This window comes from Rhinopithecus roxellana, chromosome 5 (genome assembly GCF_007565055.1).
Source record: "Rhinopithecus roxellana isolate Shanxi Qingling chromosome 5, ASM756505v1, whole genome shotgun sequence".
Lineage (NCBI taxonomy): Eukaryota > Metazoa > Chordata > Mammalia > Primates > Cercopithecidae > Rhinopithecus > Rhinopithecus roxellana.
The window spans coordinates 133,202,760-133,220,468 of record NC_044553.1 but is presented as its reverse complement, the minus strand read 5'-3'; the positions used below and the strand labels follow the sequence as shown (position 1 = coordinate 133,220,468).

General features: G+C 43.0%; 1 protein-coding gene across 3 annotated transcripts in view; it reads left to right on the top strand.

Moving 5' to 3' along the window:
- The window catches only part of NEK9 (NIMA related kinase 9), a 45,272-nt gene extending 30,473 nt beyond the window's left edge, over nt 1-14,799 (top strand). For 2 of the 3 annotated variants that reach the window (XM_010382667.2, XM_010382665.2), the window contains exons 18-22: nt 1,511-1,570; nt 5,174-5,382; nt 8,297-8,458; nt 9,700-9,912; nt 12,228-14,799. In XM_010382667.2, coding sequence (XP_010380969.1) covers nt 1,511-1,570; nt 5,174-5,382; nt 8,297-8,458; nt 9,700-9,912; nt 12,228-12,350 — 767 coding nt within the window. In that variant the 3' untranslated portion in view covers nt 12,351-14,799. The remainder of the gene's footprint in view (nt 1-1,510; nt 1,571-5,173; nt 5,383-8,296; nt 8,459-9,699; nt 9,913-12,227) is intronic. The other variant, XM_010382666.2, reaches the window with a different exon arrangement.
- The last annotated feature ends 2,910 nt before the right edge of the window (nt 14,800-17,709 follow it).

Below are 17,709 nucleotides of genomic sequence, written 5' to 3'. Positions count from 1 at the left end.
ACATTGTCATTTCCTGGAACTTTGCTATCTGCCATCTCTTGATTATTTTTTAATATAACTTTGGGCTCTGCCTCCCTGCTTAGAATTGATTTTTTTTTTTTTTTGTCTTTTTTTTTTGAGATGGAGTTTCACTCTTTTCGCCCAGGCTGGAGTGCCATGGTGTGATCTTGGCTCACGGCAACCTCCACCTCCTGGGTTCAAGCGAATTCTCTTGCCTCAGTCTCCCAAGTAGTTGGGACTAGAGGTACCCACCACCACACCCGACTAATTTTTGTATTTTTAGTAGAGACGGGGTTCCACCATGTTGGCCAGGCTGGTCTAGAACTCCTGACCTCAGGTGATCCACCTGCCTCGGCCTCCCAACGTGCCGGGATTACAGGCATGAGCCACCATGCCCGGGCCTAGAATTCGTTATTTCTAATCATCCACCAATTAATTTGTTGTCTGTGCTCATGCTTTCATGAGAAACATTCAGTACATCCTTTAAAAGAAACTTTAAATTGTAAGTGCTTTCTGCATAAAGATTACTTTGTTATGAACTACTTCATAAATGCTTGTGTAAGAGTTTATAAGTCTACTTTTAGATCAGTGGTTTGCAACCTTAGCAGCACATACATTAGAATCCTTGAGAAGCGCTTTTTTTTTTTTTTTTTTTTTTTTTTTTTTTTGAGACGGAGTCTTGCTGTGTCACCCAGGCTGGAGCGCAGTGGTGTGATCTCAGCGCACTGCAACCTCCCAGGTTCAAGCGACTCTCCTGCCTCAGCCTCCCGAGTAGCTGGGACTACAGGAGTGTACCACCACACCTGGCTAATTTTTGGATTTTTTAGTAGAGATGGGGTTTCACCATATTAGCCAGGCTGGTCTCAAACTCCCGACCTCATGATCCGCCCACCTTGGCCTCCCAAAGTGCTGAGATTACAGGCGTGAGCCACTGAACCCGGACAAGAAGCTTTTAAGAATACCATTGTCCACACCCTATCCCTGACCAATTAAATCAGAATCTCTGGGGTGGAACCTATGGACCTATGCAGTGTTACTTCTTTTTTTTAAATTTTGAGACAGTCTCACTCTATTACCCAGAGTAGACTGCAGTGGCACAAACACAGCTCACTGCAGTTTTCCTCTCCCAGGCTCAATTGATCTCTCACCTGAGCCTCCCAAATAACTGTGACTACAGGCCAGTGCCACTACACCTGGCTAAGTTTTGTGTGTTTTTTAGAGATTGGGTTTTGCCATGTTGCCTAGGCTGGTCTCAAACACATGGTTACTTTCTAAAACTTCCCAGGTGATACCAGTGACCAGCCAAGGCAGACAGCTACTAATGTAGATGGTGAATATAATTAGAATAGCAAGTGGTGTTTAGCTTATGATACTAATTTCTAAAACTGTAAGTTATAAGTCTAAAGTTGTCTGAAGTCAGGGAGAGCAATTATCTCCCTATCCTAGTCTTCTCTCATTTTCCTTGCCTATATCTGTATACAGTGCTTACCTACCAAATATTTTTTCTCAGAGAAAGTATTGAATTCTAAGACCATCCGTTCCAATAGCAGTGGCTTATCCATTGGAACTGGTAAGTACCAATGTTTCAAGTACCAGTGGTTTTCTGAAGTGTGAATCTTTTGGTTAGATTCCATGTACACTCCAAAACCCAAAGGAAAATGGGAAATGTCTTTGGGAAGTGAAGAATACAGTGGTTAAGAGAGAGGATCATGTTTTGGTTGGTTTCGCAGTAAGTTATGACTTTTACATTGTGATCAGAGAGAGAGTACATCATCTTTGCCTCCAACGCATATGGAAGTTAACTAAGTAGCTTGCCCAGTACTGTAATATGACTTATGTATTATTCCTTTCCTTGCTATTCTAGGGGGTAGTGAGTTCTCTACTTCCACAGTATTCCCCGGGGTATTCCAGTCTAAAGAGATAGTTCACCAAAACAGGCACTCAGAATAAAACTCGGCTAAACTTTCAGTGTGGTTAGGAGAATCATCCCAAAGATCTCTGATAGATTTCCTTTGACTGCTGTCTTCATGGTTCTTTATTATTGGGGACCATGCCAGGAATTGAATCTATTTTCCTTTTGGTTTTCTGCCTGCTAGAGTCCCTGTAGCCTTTGATGTCTCAGAACCAGGATTCTGATTTATTTTATTTATTTATTTTTTTTGAGGCACAGTCTTGCTCTGTCGTTCAGGCTGGAGTGCAGTGGCTCACTGCATCCTCTGCCTTCCAGGTTCAAGTGGTTCACCTTCCTCAGCCTCCCAAGTAGCTGGGATTACAGGCATGCACCACCACACTCAGCTATTTTTTGTATTTTTAGTAGGGATAGGGTTTCACCGTTTTGGCCAGGCTGGTCTCAAACTCCTGGCCTCAAGTGATCTGCCCACCTCAGCCTCCCAAAGTGCTGGGATTACAGGCATGAGCCACTATGCCCGGCCCAGATTCTGATATTGTTTGGAATCAAAACACATAAATACCCAGAATAAAAGCAGATTAAAGCTGGGCACAGTGGCACAGCCATTAATCCTAGGTACTCAGGAAGCTGAGTCAGGAGGATTACTTAAGGCCAGGAGTTCAAGGTTGCAGTGCACTATCATTATGCCTATGAATAGCCACTGCAATCCGGACCTGGGCAACATAGCAAGACTCTATCTCGAATGAATGAATAAATACATAAACAATCGGTCAAACAGATTAAACCTCCAAAAACAAAACAGCTGAAAACATGATCTAGACTTGTTGAACTTCAGTTTACACATATACACCGACTTATTATACCATATTATATATAGTTTAAGTAGCCCATTGCTTGGCATTTCTGTTTATGTATATTAATATCTGTCAAAACTGACTAAAGATCTTTTGCTAAGCACAGCAGTTCGACTACAACTTTGTTTTGCTAGAACAGTATTTAAAGGAAAAACATAAAATTAAAAGCAAATGTCCATTGGTGGGAAGATGTAAACTCGAGGAAGAACAGGGATTTTTGTCTTTTTTATTTATCAATTTTATCTACTTGCCTAGAACAGTGCCTGGCAAATGGTAAATGCTCAGTAACTATTTGTTGATTAAATGCATTATAACCATCCATTGGAGTGAAAGTGAACATCTCCAAATAGTTCCATAATGTGAAATGTAAAAAGCAAGTTACAGCAGACTACATGGCCTTTTTATAAAGTTTAGAAACAAGTAAAATAGGCTGGGCGTGGTGGCTTACGCCTGTAATACTAGCACTTTGGGAGGCCAAGGCAGGCAGATCACAAGGTCAGGAGATTGAGACTATCTTGGCCAACATGGTGAAACCCTGTCTCTACTAAAATACAAAAAAAAATTAGCCGGGCATGGTGGTGCACACCTGTATTCCCAGCTACTTGGGAGGCTGAGGCAGGGGAATTGTTTGAACCTGGGAGGCGGGGGTTGCAGTGAGCCACAATTGTGCCACTGTATGCCACCCTGGCGAAAGAGCGAGACTCCATTTTAAAAAAATAAATAAATAAAAGTAAAATAAATAGTAATGTGTTATTTAAGGATGCATAAAGGCGATAAAGTTTTTAAGAAGAAATGATAAACATAAAATTAAACAGAATGGTTTCATCTGGGTAGGAGGCCAGAGAAGGAAGGAATTCACAAGGCAAATACAGTGATATAGGTAATGCTCTAGTTCAGCAGTGTCAGTAGATCTTTTTGCAATGGTGGAAATGTTCCATATCTGTGCTGTTCAGTGTAGTAGCTACCAGCCTTCTGTGGCTATTGATCTCGCAAGAGAGTAGCTCGTATGACTGAGGAACTGAATTTTTAATTCTCTTTAAGTTTAAGCAGGCACATATGGCTAGTAACTCATATTGGATAGTGCAGTTCTAGTTCTGGTAGCAGATAGACCTATGTTTATTGTTAGGCATGAAAATTTACATGTATGTTAAAATAGTCTTAGGTATATCTAAAATGCAGCATAATCTTAAAAAGCCATTTAAAACAAAAAAGTAAGCTTCAGAACTCACTTTGGTAACTATAGTTCTGCTGCTTCTGTAGGATCTCAGCATGACCCAGTTAGTCCCCAGGCCAGCATAGCAGGTGATAATTAACCCTTCTTTACATTTAGCCTCAGAAAATACCAGGCATCAGAATAAGGATCTCTGAGGAGTAAGAGAAAAAAAGAAAATACCAGGCAATTTTTTTAACTTTGACAAATTAATCTTCTTAATTATATTTTTCTTTGGCCCATATTAAAATTCAGTTTCATTTCCTGACCACACATCAGCTAGTCTTCATTAAGGTTGCTTGGAATATGCTGTATGATATGAAAGAACCAGCCATTATATTATAAAAATTCATACAGATAGTCATCAGAGAATGTAATGTTCACATTAAATTTTGAAGAATTGGCCAGGCGCAGTGGCTAACGCCTGTAATCCCAGCACTTTGGGAAGCCAAGGCAGGCGGATCACCTGAGGTCAGGAGTTTGAGACCACCCTGGCCAACATAGTGAAATCCCACCTCTACTAAAAATACAAAAATTAGCTGGGCACGGTGGTACATGCCTGTAATCCCAGCTACTCAGGAGGCTGAGACAGGAGAATTGCTTGAACCTGGGAGGCAGAGGTTGCAGTGAGCCGAGATCGGGCCACTGCACTCCAGCCTGAGCAACAGAAGCTAGACTTGGTCTCAAAAAAAAAAAAAAAAAAAAAAGGTTGAAGAATTCAACATTCAGATTTTCCCTGGACAGGGAGTTAATGGTAAGTTTATTTGGCAACTTTAAGAGGAGTTTGACTCAAATGTTAAAGACCTTTTTATATAAGATAAATGTCTATGGAGGATGCTGGAATCTGAATGTATCTTTTAAAGAAGCAGAGTAATCATGGGTGCTAGATTTGGTGGGCTGTGGTTGGGGGAATTTTTTGGTAATGCTTTTAGAACACTGATAACCTGCTATGGATATAAGATAAAGTTGGTAAATGGAATTATCATTATGAGCATCCTGCTACACAAATACAACTATACAAAATTACAAAACATAGTTTGTATGAAAACCAAAAATTTCATCCCTAATACTTGACTTGCACTGTTGCCATTGCACTTCATGAAGCTCTAGGCACCTTTCCAGGTTAAGTGGGGTTGTCAGGTGGTAAATCTGTCTTGCTGCATGGCAAAGCTGTCTATTTCTGTGCTGTGTATCTGTCAGTGTTTCAGAGCTCTAGCCCGGGAGGAGGCGGCGGGGGCGGCAGTGGTGAAGAAGAGGACAGTCAGCAGGAATCTGAAACTCTTGACCCAAGTGGAGGCTTCCGAGGAACAATGGAAGCAGACCGAGGAATGGAAGGTTTAATCAGTCCCACAGAGGCCATGGGGAACAGTAATGGGGCCAGCAGCTCCTGTCCTGGCTGGCTTCGAAAGGTAATTCCTTTGGAAGAAGTAACTTGGATAAAATATCTGACCCTTTGCAGGAACTAGAAAGAGCTGTCAGGGTCTCTCAGTTTTCCAAGTACCTAGTAAACTGTTGTGCATCCTGAATCCAGCCTTCTGATTTCTACCTGGAAAGAAACTGCCTAATCACTAATCCTTTTTTCTTTCCAAAAAGAGATAAAAAATGTTCTCATACCCTTGTTACTTAAGTGAATGTATTATAAGTTACTATAACCTACCTTGATGACAGTTTTTGTAGTACATGTATATAAAGATTAAGCTTACAGATTTTATGCTGTCATTTATAGAAATGGAATATTGGAGCAATTGGAATGCCTTACAGTAGGAAAATGGTTGATGAAAGTTGAGATACAGAAAGTAAAAATGTTGGATTGGGCACAGTGGCTCATGCCTATAATTCCACCACTTTGGGAGGCTGAGGCAGGAGGATCACTTGAACCTAGGAGCTCAAGACCAGCTTGGGCAACACAGCAAGACCTTGTCTGTACAAAAAATTTTAAAAATTAGCTGGGTGTGGTAGTGTGCACCTATAGTCCCAGCTACTCAGGAGGCTGTGGCAGGATGACCACTTGAACCTGGGAAGTCAAGGCTGAAGTGAGCCGAGCTGTGCCATGATTGCACCACTGCAATCCAGCCTGCGCGACAAAGCGAAACCTTGTTCAAAAAAAAAGAAAAAGTAAAAATGTTGAAGTATATTTCTTTTCATGGAAAGTTAGTCACAACATATGGCTATGCAGAAGAGGATGAAATATCTGTATGATCTCATTCTTTTAGGAAATATGTAATACAAATGTCGACAAGACTATGTATTGACAGTTTTTAAAGTGGTTGTCTGTGAGTGATAGAATTGCTGGTGAATTTTATTAGTTTCCTTTGCCCATTTGTATTTTCTCATTTTCTACAGTGAATATTTATGGTTTGTGAAATTTTAAATTTTTTACCAAAAAAAAAAAAAGACCAGGCATGATGGCTCCCACCTGTAATTCCAGCACTTTGGGAGGCCAAGGCAGGAGGATTGCTTGAGCCCAGGAGTTTGAGACCAGCCTAGACATCATAGGGAGATCCCATCTCTATAAAACTTTAAAAAGAAATAAGGCCGGGGCCAGGCATGGTGGCTCACGCCTGTAGTCCCAGCTTTTTGGGAGGCCAAGGCAGGAGGATCACCTGAGGTCAGGATTTTGAGAACAGCCTGGCCAATCATGGTGAAACCCCATCTCTACTAAAAACACAAAAATTAGCTGGGCAAGGTGGCTCATGCCTGTAATCCCAGCACTTTGGGAGGCCGAGGCAGGCAGATCACAAGGACAAGAGATCAAGACCATCCTGGCCAACATGGTGGAACCCCATCTCTACTAAAAATACAAAACTTAGCCACACATGGTGACGCAGACCTGTAGTCCCAGCTGCTCAGGAGGCTGAGGCAGGAGAATCGCTTGAACCCAGGAGGTGGAGGTTGCAGTGAGCCGAGATCACGCCAGTGCACTCTGGCCTGGTGACAGAGCAAGACTCCGTCTCAAAAAAAAAAAAAAAAAAGCAGCTGGGTGTGGTGGCACACACCTGTAATCCCAGCTACCTGGGAGGCTGAGCTAGGAGAATCACTTGAGCCCAGGAGGCAAAGGTTGCAGTGAGCTGAGATTGCACCACTGCAGTCCAGCCTGGGGGACAGAGTGAGACTCCATCTTAAAAAATAAATAGATCGGTGGCTCAAGCCTGTAATCCCAGCACTTTGGGAGGCCGAGACGGGCGGATCACAAGGTCAGGAGATCGAGACCATCCTGGCTAACCCGGTGAAACCCCGTCTCTACTAAAAAATACAAAAAAACTAGCCGGGCGAGGTGGTGGGCGCCTGTAGTCCCAGCTACTCGGGAGGCTGAGGCAGGAGAATGGCGTAAACCCGGGAGGCGGAGCTTGCAGTGAGCGGAGATCTCGCCACTGCACTCCAGCCTGGGTGACAGAGCAAGACTCCGTCTCAAAAAAAAAAATAAATAAATAGATATATAAATAAGGCTGGGCGAGGAGGTGGCTCACGCCTGAAATCCCAGCACTTTGGGAGGCCAAGGTGGGCAGATCACTTGAGGTCAGGAGTTCAAGACCAGCCTGGCCAACATGGTGAAACTGTCTCTACTAAAAATACAAAAAATTAGCCAGGTGTGGTGGTACACGCTTGTAATCCCAGCTACTTGGGAGACTGAGGTAGGAGGACCACTTGAATCCGGGAGGTGAAGTTTGCAGTGAGCCAAGATTGTACCACTGCACTCCAGCCTGGTGACAGAGTGAGATTCTGTCTCAAAAAAATAATAATTAGCCGGGCATGGTGGCACATGCCTGTGGTCCTAGCTACTCAGGAGGCTGGTGTGGAAGGATCATTTGAGTCCCAAAGGTCAAGACTACGGTGAGTCATGGTTGTGCCACTGCTCTCCAGCCTGGGCAACAGAGCAAGACCCTGTTTCAAAAAAGAATCTGTAGATTTAAAGCTCCCTGTCTAATAAGACTAAACTTGCTAGTGATTTGAGGAGGGTGAACAGAGGAAACAATATGCTGTTCTGTCTGCACCTTTAGCCTCAGCTTTCAGCAGTGTGGCAACCAGCCTCACTGCCACTTCCTTGGAACTTCCCAGCTCACTGAATAGCCTGTGTAGAGTAAGTGTGTGTGTCACTCCAGCCTGTGTTCTTTGAGTTTGCCTTTGCATCACCGTCCCTCCCCTGATGAAGGGTTGGCAGTTTGCTCACAGGTAGGCTGTGATATGTTGCTAACCACAACTGTCTTGCCCACTAGAGGGTGCTGATGTCATGACAGAGGGAAAACTATAACAAAAAGGAGAAGGGAATTTGGGAGGAAGCAAATACTGCAAACAGACTAATGAGATTCTTTCTCATTTACATAGGAGCTGGAAAATGCAGAATTTATCCCCATGCCTGACAGCCCATCTCCTCTCAGTGCAGCATTTTCAGAATCTGAGAAAGATACCCTGCCCTATGAAGAGCTGCAAGGACTCAAAGTGGCCTCTGAAGCTCCTTTGGAACACAAGCCCCAAGTAGGAGCCTGGGTAACTGAACTTTTTGCCTTTGAATCACAACTAGGTAAACAGTCACTACAAGCTCTGCCCAGTTCTTCTGGCCTCACTCTAGCTTTTGGGTTTCCGTTGCCCTGCATCAACTTACTATACTGTCTCTTCAGCAGTACTTAAAGCCTCAACCCAAGACTAAACTCAGTTGCCTCAGAAAGCTATTTACCCTTCCACATTTCTGAAAGGCTAACACCTTTTTAAAAGGATTGTCTTTTCCCTCTGCCTCAGAAATACCAAAATTCAAATTCAGTTTTTCATGACACTGGCAGGGTAATTTAGAGGCTCTAAATATAAAAAAGAAGTAATAATGGTAGTCTAGTGAGGAAGCAACACATGCACAGCTAACCTTGGTAAAAATGACATTGTGGTAAATACCTCAATAAAACTATAAGCCAAGGTCATGAAACTTTTTCTATAAAAGGCTGCATAATTATTTTAGACTTTTCCTATTAAAGGCCACATAGTAATTATTTGAGACCATTTTAGACCGAAATATGTACAGCTTCTTTTGCAACTACTTGACTCTGACATTATAGCACAAAAAGCAGCCTCAAGTAATACATAATGAATGGGCAACCTTGTGTTCCAATAAAATTGTGTTTACAAAAACAGGCAGTAGGCCAGAATTGGCCCATGGGCTATTTGCTGAACCCTCCTATAAACAAAGTACAGTAGAAAAGAGAAAAATCCAGACTAGGATCATCAGAAAGCTTCCCAGAAGAGGTAATCATACCTTTGAAACTTCAAGGTGAATGTTTTAATTTCTCTGTCAGTTCACCTTCTTAAATTGTGTTGGTGGTCCTGTTTACTGACCACCTCTCAAATTTTTTCTAAAGTGTGATTCACTGCATTTCATGAATATTGACACTTTGGGTCTCACAGTGATCTGAAAGACTTGTTCCAAACCAAATTATGCTTTGCCTTACTTCAGCATTTTAAACAAGAAGATACCAGTGCACTTCAAAATTTTTCACAAAGTCTTCCAAAATAGATGATTGGTCTCCCACCTTGGCCTAATGGGGACTGAGGCAGAGAGTTTGCTTTCCCTGTTATGTCAGTGCCCATTGCTGTTATAATGCTACCATTTCTGTTTCTCTTACATATATTCATGTGTATCTTGTTAATTTAAAAGTAAAATCTGATTGCACTTAGAGGAAGTTTGGATTGAGGAGCTATGACACCGGGGCAGAACCTCCTGCAATCTCTTCTTGTCTCTCTAGTCACCTCGGCTGAATCCTGCAGTAACCTGTGCTGGGAAGGGAACACCACTGACTCCTCCTGCCTGTGCATGCGGCTCTCTGCAGGTGGAGGTTGAGAGATTGCAGGGTCTGGTGTTAAAGTGTCTGGCTGAACAACAGAAGCTACAACAAGAAAACCTCCAAATTTTTACCCAACTGCAGAAGTTAAACAAGAAATTAGAAGGAGGGCAGCAGGTGAGAGCGTTAAAAGAAAAATCCAATTTCTAAGCCTGTTTTGAAGAATCACAGAAACAAAACACGAAGTACTGAAATAGACTTGTCCCTTTGCAGGTCCTTCCTTTTTTTTTTTTTTTTTTTTTTTTGAGATGGAGTCTTGCTCTATTGCCAGGCCAGAGTGCAGTGGCGCAATCTCAGCTTACTGCAGCTTCCAGCTCCCGGATTCAAGCAATTCTTCTGCCTCAACCTCCGGAGCAGCTGGGACTACAGGTGCACGCCACCACGCCCAGCTAGTTTTTATATTTTTAGTAGAGACGGGGTTTCACCATGTTATCCAGGATGATCTTGCTTTCTTGACCTCATGATCCACCCGCCTCAGCCTCCCAAAGTGATGGGATTACAGGCATGAGCCACCATGCCCGGCCGATCCTTACTTTTTAATGATATCACTTTTATAATTATAATCCCAGAAGCCTTGGGCCTTGTTCAGGCACCTAGATTGAATCATTTTCATCACTTGCATTGCTTTTTGTGTTTTTTCTTTTACAAAACTTAATTACATACCTCTGAAAGTACAGACATTCTTCTGAACAACCACAATACTATAACCACACCTAAAAAAATTAATACTAGTACTCTCAATTCTCATATTCTCATCTAGTATCCAGCTGATACCCCAATTTTCCCAGTTTTCCCCACAAAAATGTCCTTTATAACCATTTTTTATCAGACTAGAATCCAGTCAAGAACCCCACATTATATTTGGTTATGTCTCTTATTTCTTTTCATCTAAAACAGTTCCCTCCACCACCATCACCTTTTAAAAATTATTTATTTTTATTTTTATTATTATTTTTTTTGAGACAGTCTCACTGTGTCATCCAGGCTGGAGTGCAGTGGCGTGATCTCAGCTTACTGCAACCTCCACCTCCCAGTTCAAGCGATTCTTCTGCCTCAGCATCCCGAGTAGTTGGGACTATAGGTGTGCACCACCACACCTGGCTAATTTTTGTATTTTTAGTAGAGATGGGGTTTCACCATATTGGCCAGGCTGGTGTCGAACCTTGTGATCCACCCACCTCGGCCTCCCAAAGGGCTAGGATTACCAGTGTGAGCCACTGCGCCCGGCCTTATTTATGTATTTATTTTGAGACAGGGTCTTGCTTTGTCACCAAGGCTGGAGTGCAGTGGCACAAACATGGCTCACTGCAGCCTTGACTTCCCAGGCTCAAGTGATTCTCCCACCTTAGCCCCCCAAGTAGCTGGAACTACAGGCATGATCCACCATGCTCTGCTTCATCTTTTTTAAAAAAATACTTTTATGATACTGACTTGTTGAAGAAACCAGGCCAGTTGTTCAACAGAATGTCCCACATTCTAGATTTGTCTTGTTTTCTCAGGGTGTTGTCTAACTTGTTTTTCTGTCACCCTGTCTTTTCTGAAAACTGGAAGTTTAACCTAAGGCTTGATTGGATTCACATTAAACATTTTTAGTGAAAATACTTCAAAAGTGATTCTGCTTGCATTATTTTTTGAGAGCCATGCCATTGTTTTATATAGAGGGAAGCAGAAGCGGAGAAATAAGGTTAGGCCCTTGGCTTTGCCATTTACCAGCTGTAGGTGTTTGGGCTACTTACTTTGTTTTCTCTGAGCCCTGGTTTCTCACCTGAAAGAAAATAACAGATACCTTGTATGGTTCTTTGAAGGATTAAATGAACTAATGTTTATGAAATTACTTTAGAAATTAATATACAGGCTGAGCATGGTGGCTCACACCTGTGATCCCAGCACTGGGAGATTGCTTGAGCCCAGGAGTTCGAGACTAGCCTGGGCAATGTGGTGAAATCCCATCTCTACCAAAAATAAAACCTAGCTGGGCAGATGGCACACGCCTATAGTCCCAGTTATTCAGGAGGCTGAGTTGGGAGGATCACCTGAATCTGGGGACGGCGAGGCTGCAGTAATCCATGATCACACCACTGCACTTTGGTGTAAGCAACAGAGCAAGACCCTGTCTCAAAAAAAAAAAAAAACAAACACGAGGTAAGATTGGCAGCTCTAACAGGGAGAAGATTGTTTTGCCCAGGACATTTTCCATTTTAAAACTGAGAGTTCTGCATCCCAGGAAACCCCACAGTCCTGGACAGACCTGGATAGTTGGTCACCCTACCTGCAATAAATATAAAGGTATGACTGTGTAAAATAGTGCCATGAGTGTCTCACAAGATCGTGGCTATAAATCCTTAGAGGTTGGCATTGAAAATATAGTACTGAACTACTGCTGTGACTAGGTGGCACTGTTGCTAATACAGAACTGTGTTTTATCCGGACAGGTGGGGATGCATTCCAAAGGAACTCAGACCGCAAAGGAAGAGATGGAAATGGATCCAAAGCCTGACTTAGATTCAGATTCCTGGTGCCTCCTGGGAACAGACTCCTGTCGACCCAGCCTCTAGTCTCCTGAGCCTATAGAGCCCCCAGGAAACTGGGACCCAAAGAACTTCACAGCACACTTACCGAATGCAGAGAGCAGCTTTCCTGGCTTTGTTCACTTGCAGAAGAGGAGCGCAAGGCAGAGGCTCTGAAGCACTTTCCTCGTACATTTGGAGAGTGGCATTGCCTTTTAGATAGGATTTAGGAGTGATTTTATTGTTTTGGAGAATGGAAGGGCCCCCATGGCCCTGGCTTTGTCATCAGGGACTGCCATAGCAACAGCAGCTCTGTACCTCATCTGTTGATCCCACCTTTGAAGAGGAGACACAGTGCTCACCTTAATTGCGCTGGTAGCAGCTTATATCCCATGTATCATTTTCACCATTGATTGGAAGCTGCCTTGGGAATTCAGTACCAGGCATTACCCCTCTGGGTGGGAGAGGGAAAAGTGTAAAGCTGGAGTGGGCTGGAGTCAGGCGTGACCCGTCCAGTGTCCTCTGCAGAGTGGTGAAGTAGTCTGAGCCCTCTCGGGAGCCCAGAGTCCAGGAAAATATGTCTGATGGAGTCCATCTAAGGCTTGTTTCCAGAAAGTTCAGTTACTCTGTGCAGCTAAATGCTTCAGGAGGAAAGATAGGCTTAGGTTGCTTTTCCTCTGAGAGTTAATTGAAATTTCTTGAATGAGGAGTAGAGAAAGGGCAGGACCCTCCTCATCACACAGCTGGTGTTTCAGGCTGTGGCCAGTGCTGGGTGGGATTTCCTAGCTGTGGATGAGGTAATAAGGTGTCTCTGAAGGATGAGGTGTCTCAGAGAGTTGAGTCCATGGGGCAGTCAGAATAGCCTTAAGAGAAAATCATGAAGAAGAAAAGGTCTTCCTTTAGCTGCCTCTACTTGGTACCTTAGAGAGGGCTTAGAGAGCTCTCCGTCTTCTGCCCATGGAAAGACTTCTTGAGCCTCTGCCTTCGTGGCTCTTAGGGTTCTGATCTTGATAGCAGCAGCCCTAACCACTTTCTTTCTGTGTGTCTAGTCAGTATTTTTCTCCTTTTGGTGTTTTATGAAGCCATATGATAACCAATGAATCTGTATCACCTTTCCTACCTGAGTGACCCAAAGCCAGCACCAAACCCTGGGAGTCCCTGAAGCCTAACAGAACAGGTAGAACTTGCAAAAGGAATTTGGCTGAGAGCTCACTTCTAATCCTGTACTCATTGTGTCTTTGTAGATAGAAAAAAGCTAGCTTTGCCAAAGAGAAATAGTGTCCTAGAAGAACAAAACTTCATATAGAAAGTTCTAGGCAAGTATTTGATGGTTTCCTTAAGGATGTGAGCTTTGTGTTTCCACCTAGCCTTGTAAAATGTTCCTGTGGTATTTTGTATCACACATCCTACCTTTGATGAGTCTCACATCCCACCTTCCTACAAACAGCTAAAATAATTTTGTTTCATTTTCCCCAGACCAAAATGTTTGATCATCTGTTCAACATTATGGGAGGTCCTGTGCAATGGAAATCTTGCCATTTCCCCAAAACTGGTGGCATAAAGGCTGATGCTCGGGGAGAACCCTGTTGCTGGGGACAGGCAACTCTGTTTAATGGGATCTTCTTTGGTTTGATGTTCCCATTGTTTTCTCAGTTCTGGGAAGCCTAGTATATTAGTACTAATGTAATCACTGAAACCTTTTCTTGAAATCAGGGAAGCAGCCAAACTTTGATTAAAGTTGCAAGTTCTGGAGACTTGCGGGGGTTGCCGTAAACCCTGACAGTGGGTTTTGGTTCAGCATGTAAATGCAACTTTGATTTTCTTAAGGGACTGATTGGCCTGTCATGTCCCTATATCCTCATGCTCATCATCTCAGCAGGCCTGAGAGGCCAGGTCAGTTTGGGTGTTCATCATGAGGATTGCTTCTGCTGTAGAGCTGAGGGACATGGGCACATTGCTGAGAAGGTGGGGTGAAAGTGAATGCTGGGGGTGGGTGAGCGCCCTGGTCTTGTTCATAGGGGAGTCTTTCCCTAGCAGTGGAACGCTGTGGTCATTTTCTCTAGCATATTCCCTTGGGAAGTCTAGATTTGCTATTAATCTGGCTGAGAATCTAAGTTCTGTGCCTTAGAGACAGTTTGCACTTTCTCATATTGTGCCTGAGACAGCCATATGATTTTTTTTCCCACCAAACAAGTATGCAAACAGAAACCAGTTCAAAGGGGGATGGAGTAAAAGATGAAGCAGTAGAAATGCCTTTGAATGGTTTTCTGCAGCTAATTCTCTTTAAATTTTGTCCTGCTTTTTTCTTTACGCAGTGCTAGGTGTTTTAAGCTTTCTAGTAGTATTGCTTTTGAGTTACAGTATAACCTGAGTTACTCCTCTGCTCTAACATTGTTGTGGAAGAACTAGTTTATTGTTAGCCAGGTTGCTTGAAAGGTTGAGGGTGGAGTGGTTTGGCATTTCTGTTTTAAATAAACATTTAAGCTCTTAATCAGTACTGTGCCTCAGTAAGCCTGTGCATGGACCTTAGTCTCTGGGGATAAAACATCCAGATTCTAAGCCTCCTTGAATCTTTGATTCTGTGAGTCTTTATATAAATAATGTTCTTGGAACAGAAACAATGCAAGGGACATTTGCACAGAAATAGTCTTTGCTTCTCTCCAGTTTCTTATTCTTGCCAGCAGAATCATTTCTGCTGCTACAGCTTTTTTCCCCAAAATGTCTAAAAGTGCTGAAAGTGCAGAGGGAGGGAAAAATTTAGCCACTAAAAGGATGATTCTTTCTTGTACCTATCTATCTCCTCAGTCTCAGTGGGGGCCTTTCCAAGTGATAATGCCAGTTTATGGTTGGTAAAACTTTTCCCTCAAAGAGATTGAACTGAATTTGGTCTCCCTGGCATAGCACAGCCACGTTACTTGTCTTGGCTGAGCCTTTCACTGAAGTTTAAAGCAAAAGTACACTAAAAATTTTCATTTCACTTGCCATATGTTCACAAACATTCATAATAGAACAATTCAGGGGCAAGAATGCATTTTAAGTAAATTCATCCAGATGAAATCCCTAAACCTCCAAAAAAGTATTCATGATGGTCAGGGCAGAGTGGGCTGTTATCAGGACTATAAAACATGTTCCTTCCTGCTGCAATGCCAAAAATCATTTATTGTTTCAATGATTAACTGTGGAAATAAACATGCTGATCATTAAACCTCACAGAATCATGAACATTAGAGAGAAAAACTCCACTATGTCACATCTCTGTTACCTCCTGTGTAGCTGTGGAGAGTGATATATTGATAATGAAAGCAGACATTGACCAGAAGGTGCTGTGCTGCATTACATACATTGCTGTTAAGAAATACTGTCTCCAGCCAGACGTAGTGGCTCACGCCTGTAATCCCAGCACTTTGGGAGGCCGAGACGGGCAGATCACGAGGTCAGGAGATCGAGACCATCCTGGCTAACACGGTGAAACCCCGTCCCTACTAAAAATACAAAAAAATTAGCCGGGTGTTGTGGCGGGCACCTGTAGTCCCAGCTACTCGGGAAGCTGAGGCAGGAGAAAGGTGTGAACCCAGGAGGCAGAGTTTGCAGTGAGCTGAGATCGCGCCACTGCACTCCAGCCTGGGCTACAGAGCAAGACTCCATCTCAAAAAGAAAAAAAAGAAAAACTGTTTGGGCAGGCCGGGCATGGTGGCTTACGCCTGTAATCCCAGCACTTCGGGAGGCTGAGGCAGGCAGGTCAGGAGATAAGAGACCATCCTGGCTAATATGGTGAAACCCCGTCTCTACTAAAAATACAAAAAATTAGCTGGGCATGGTGGTGGGCGCCTGTAGTCCGAGCTACTCGGGAGGCTGAGGCAGGAGGATGGCGTGAACCCGGGAGGCGGAACTTGCAGTGAGCCAAGATCGCTCCACTGTACTCCAGCCTGGGCAACAAAAGCGAGACTCCATCTCAAAAAAATAAAATAAAATAAAAAAGAAATACTGTCTCGGCACATCTGTATACATTTTTAATGAAATTTGTTTCCATGTGAGTTTTCCCATGAAATTTCTCCCATGGTGTAACCTTATGAACTTTAGAATTTATGTTTACTTGTGCTAAACATTTATTGGATAAAGTAGTATAAAATACAGACATTAAGAAGCAGCATGCATTTATTTACTGTCATCCTCTGAGCTATCCGGGAAGAGATTTAGATTTTTTTTTAAAAAGGTTCTTACCTCTTTCCAGAGACCAGATCAAGCTAAATTTAAAAGATGAAAGATATTTCTTTTTTTTTTTTTTTTTTTGAGATGGAGTCTCACTAGGTCACCAGGCTGGAGTGCAATGGCGCAATCTCAGCTCACTGCAACCTCTGCCTCCTGGGTTCAAGCAATTCTCCTGCCTCAGCCTCCCGAGTAGTTGGGACTACAGGCGTACACCACCACACACAGCTGATTTTTGTATTTTTAGTAGAGATGGGGTTTCACTATGTTGGCCAAGATGGTCTCGATCTCTTGACCTCATGATCCGCCCACCTCGGCCTCCCAAAGTGCTGGGATTATAGGCATGAGCCACCGTGTTCGGCCTTGAAAGATATTTCTAATATAACCAAGGCCTAAACATGTAGAGATTAAAGGGAACACTAAGGCATTGACTGCTGTTTTATTTCTTTAGCAAAATGAGAGTGAATAACTGCTTCCTTGTCTATAGAAAGCACTCCCCACATATAACAACATTTGACCTTACTAACATCCAGGGATCCCGAATCCAGGTGCCTGTGGTACCAGACAGATAAAAGTAAAGAAGTGAAGCAGGTCAGGTGAGACTGCGGTGGTCTGGTGCTACCATTCCCATCTGAAGGAGCATCCATCCGATTCTAAACCCCACCTAATTTGTGCCATGCAGGTTGCTGGCCCGGTGTTTCCAGAACTTCCAGTTTTTCAAGAGATGTTCCATATCCCAGTTTTTAAATGTCGGATCATATTGTGAATACTAGGCCAGCTAAATAAAACATCTGTGGAGCAAAGCAGTCCACATGTTGCCATTTTGTGACCTTGGCCACAGTTTATTCTTGCCATCTATTGCAATGTACTAGTTTACATTCCCACTTAAAGTGTACATTTCATTGAACTTGCCTATTAGGTTAAATATCCATTATCTCTGTGTGAGGTTTCCTTAAGGGGCTACCCATAAAGCTTTATTATGTGTTATCGCCTTTCCTTTGGAACAATTAAAAAGAGTGCAAAGAAATATGTGCTCCTTTTTAAATATATAGGATTTTTTTTCCCAGCCTGTGTCCTGCAGCTTCACCGCTAAAGCCTTAACTCACATTTCAAATTGGTCTGATCTGCTAGCCCAGCAACTCAGCAGAAGCTGCAGAGGAAATGGAGCAAGAGTGAGTGGCCATTTGTTATTTAGTAAAAT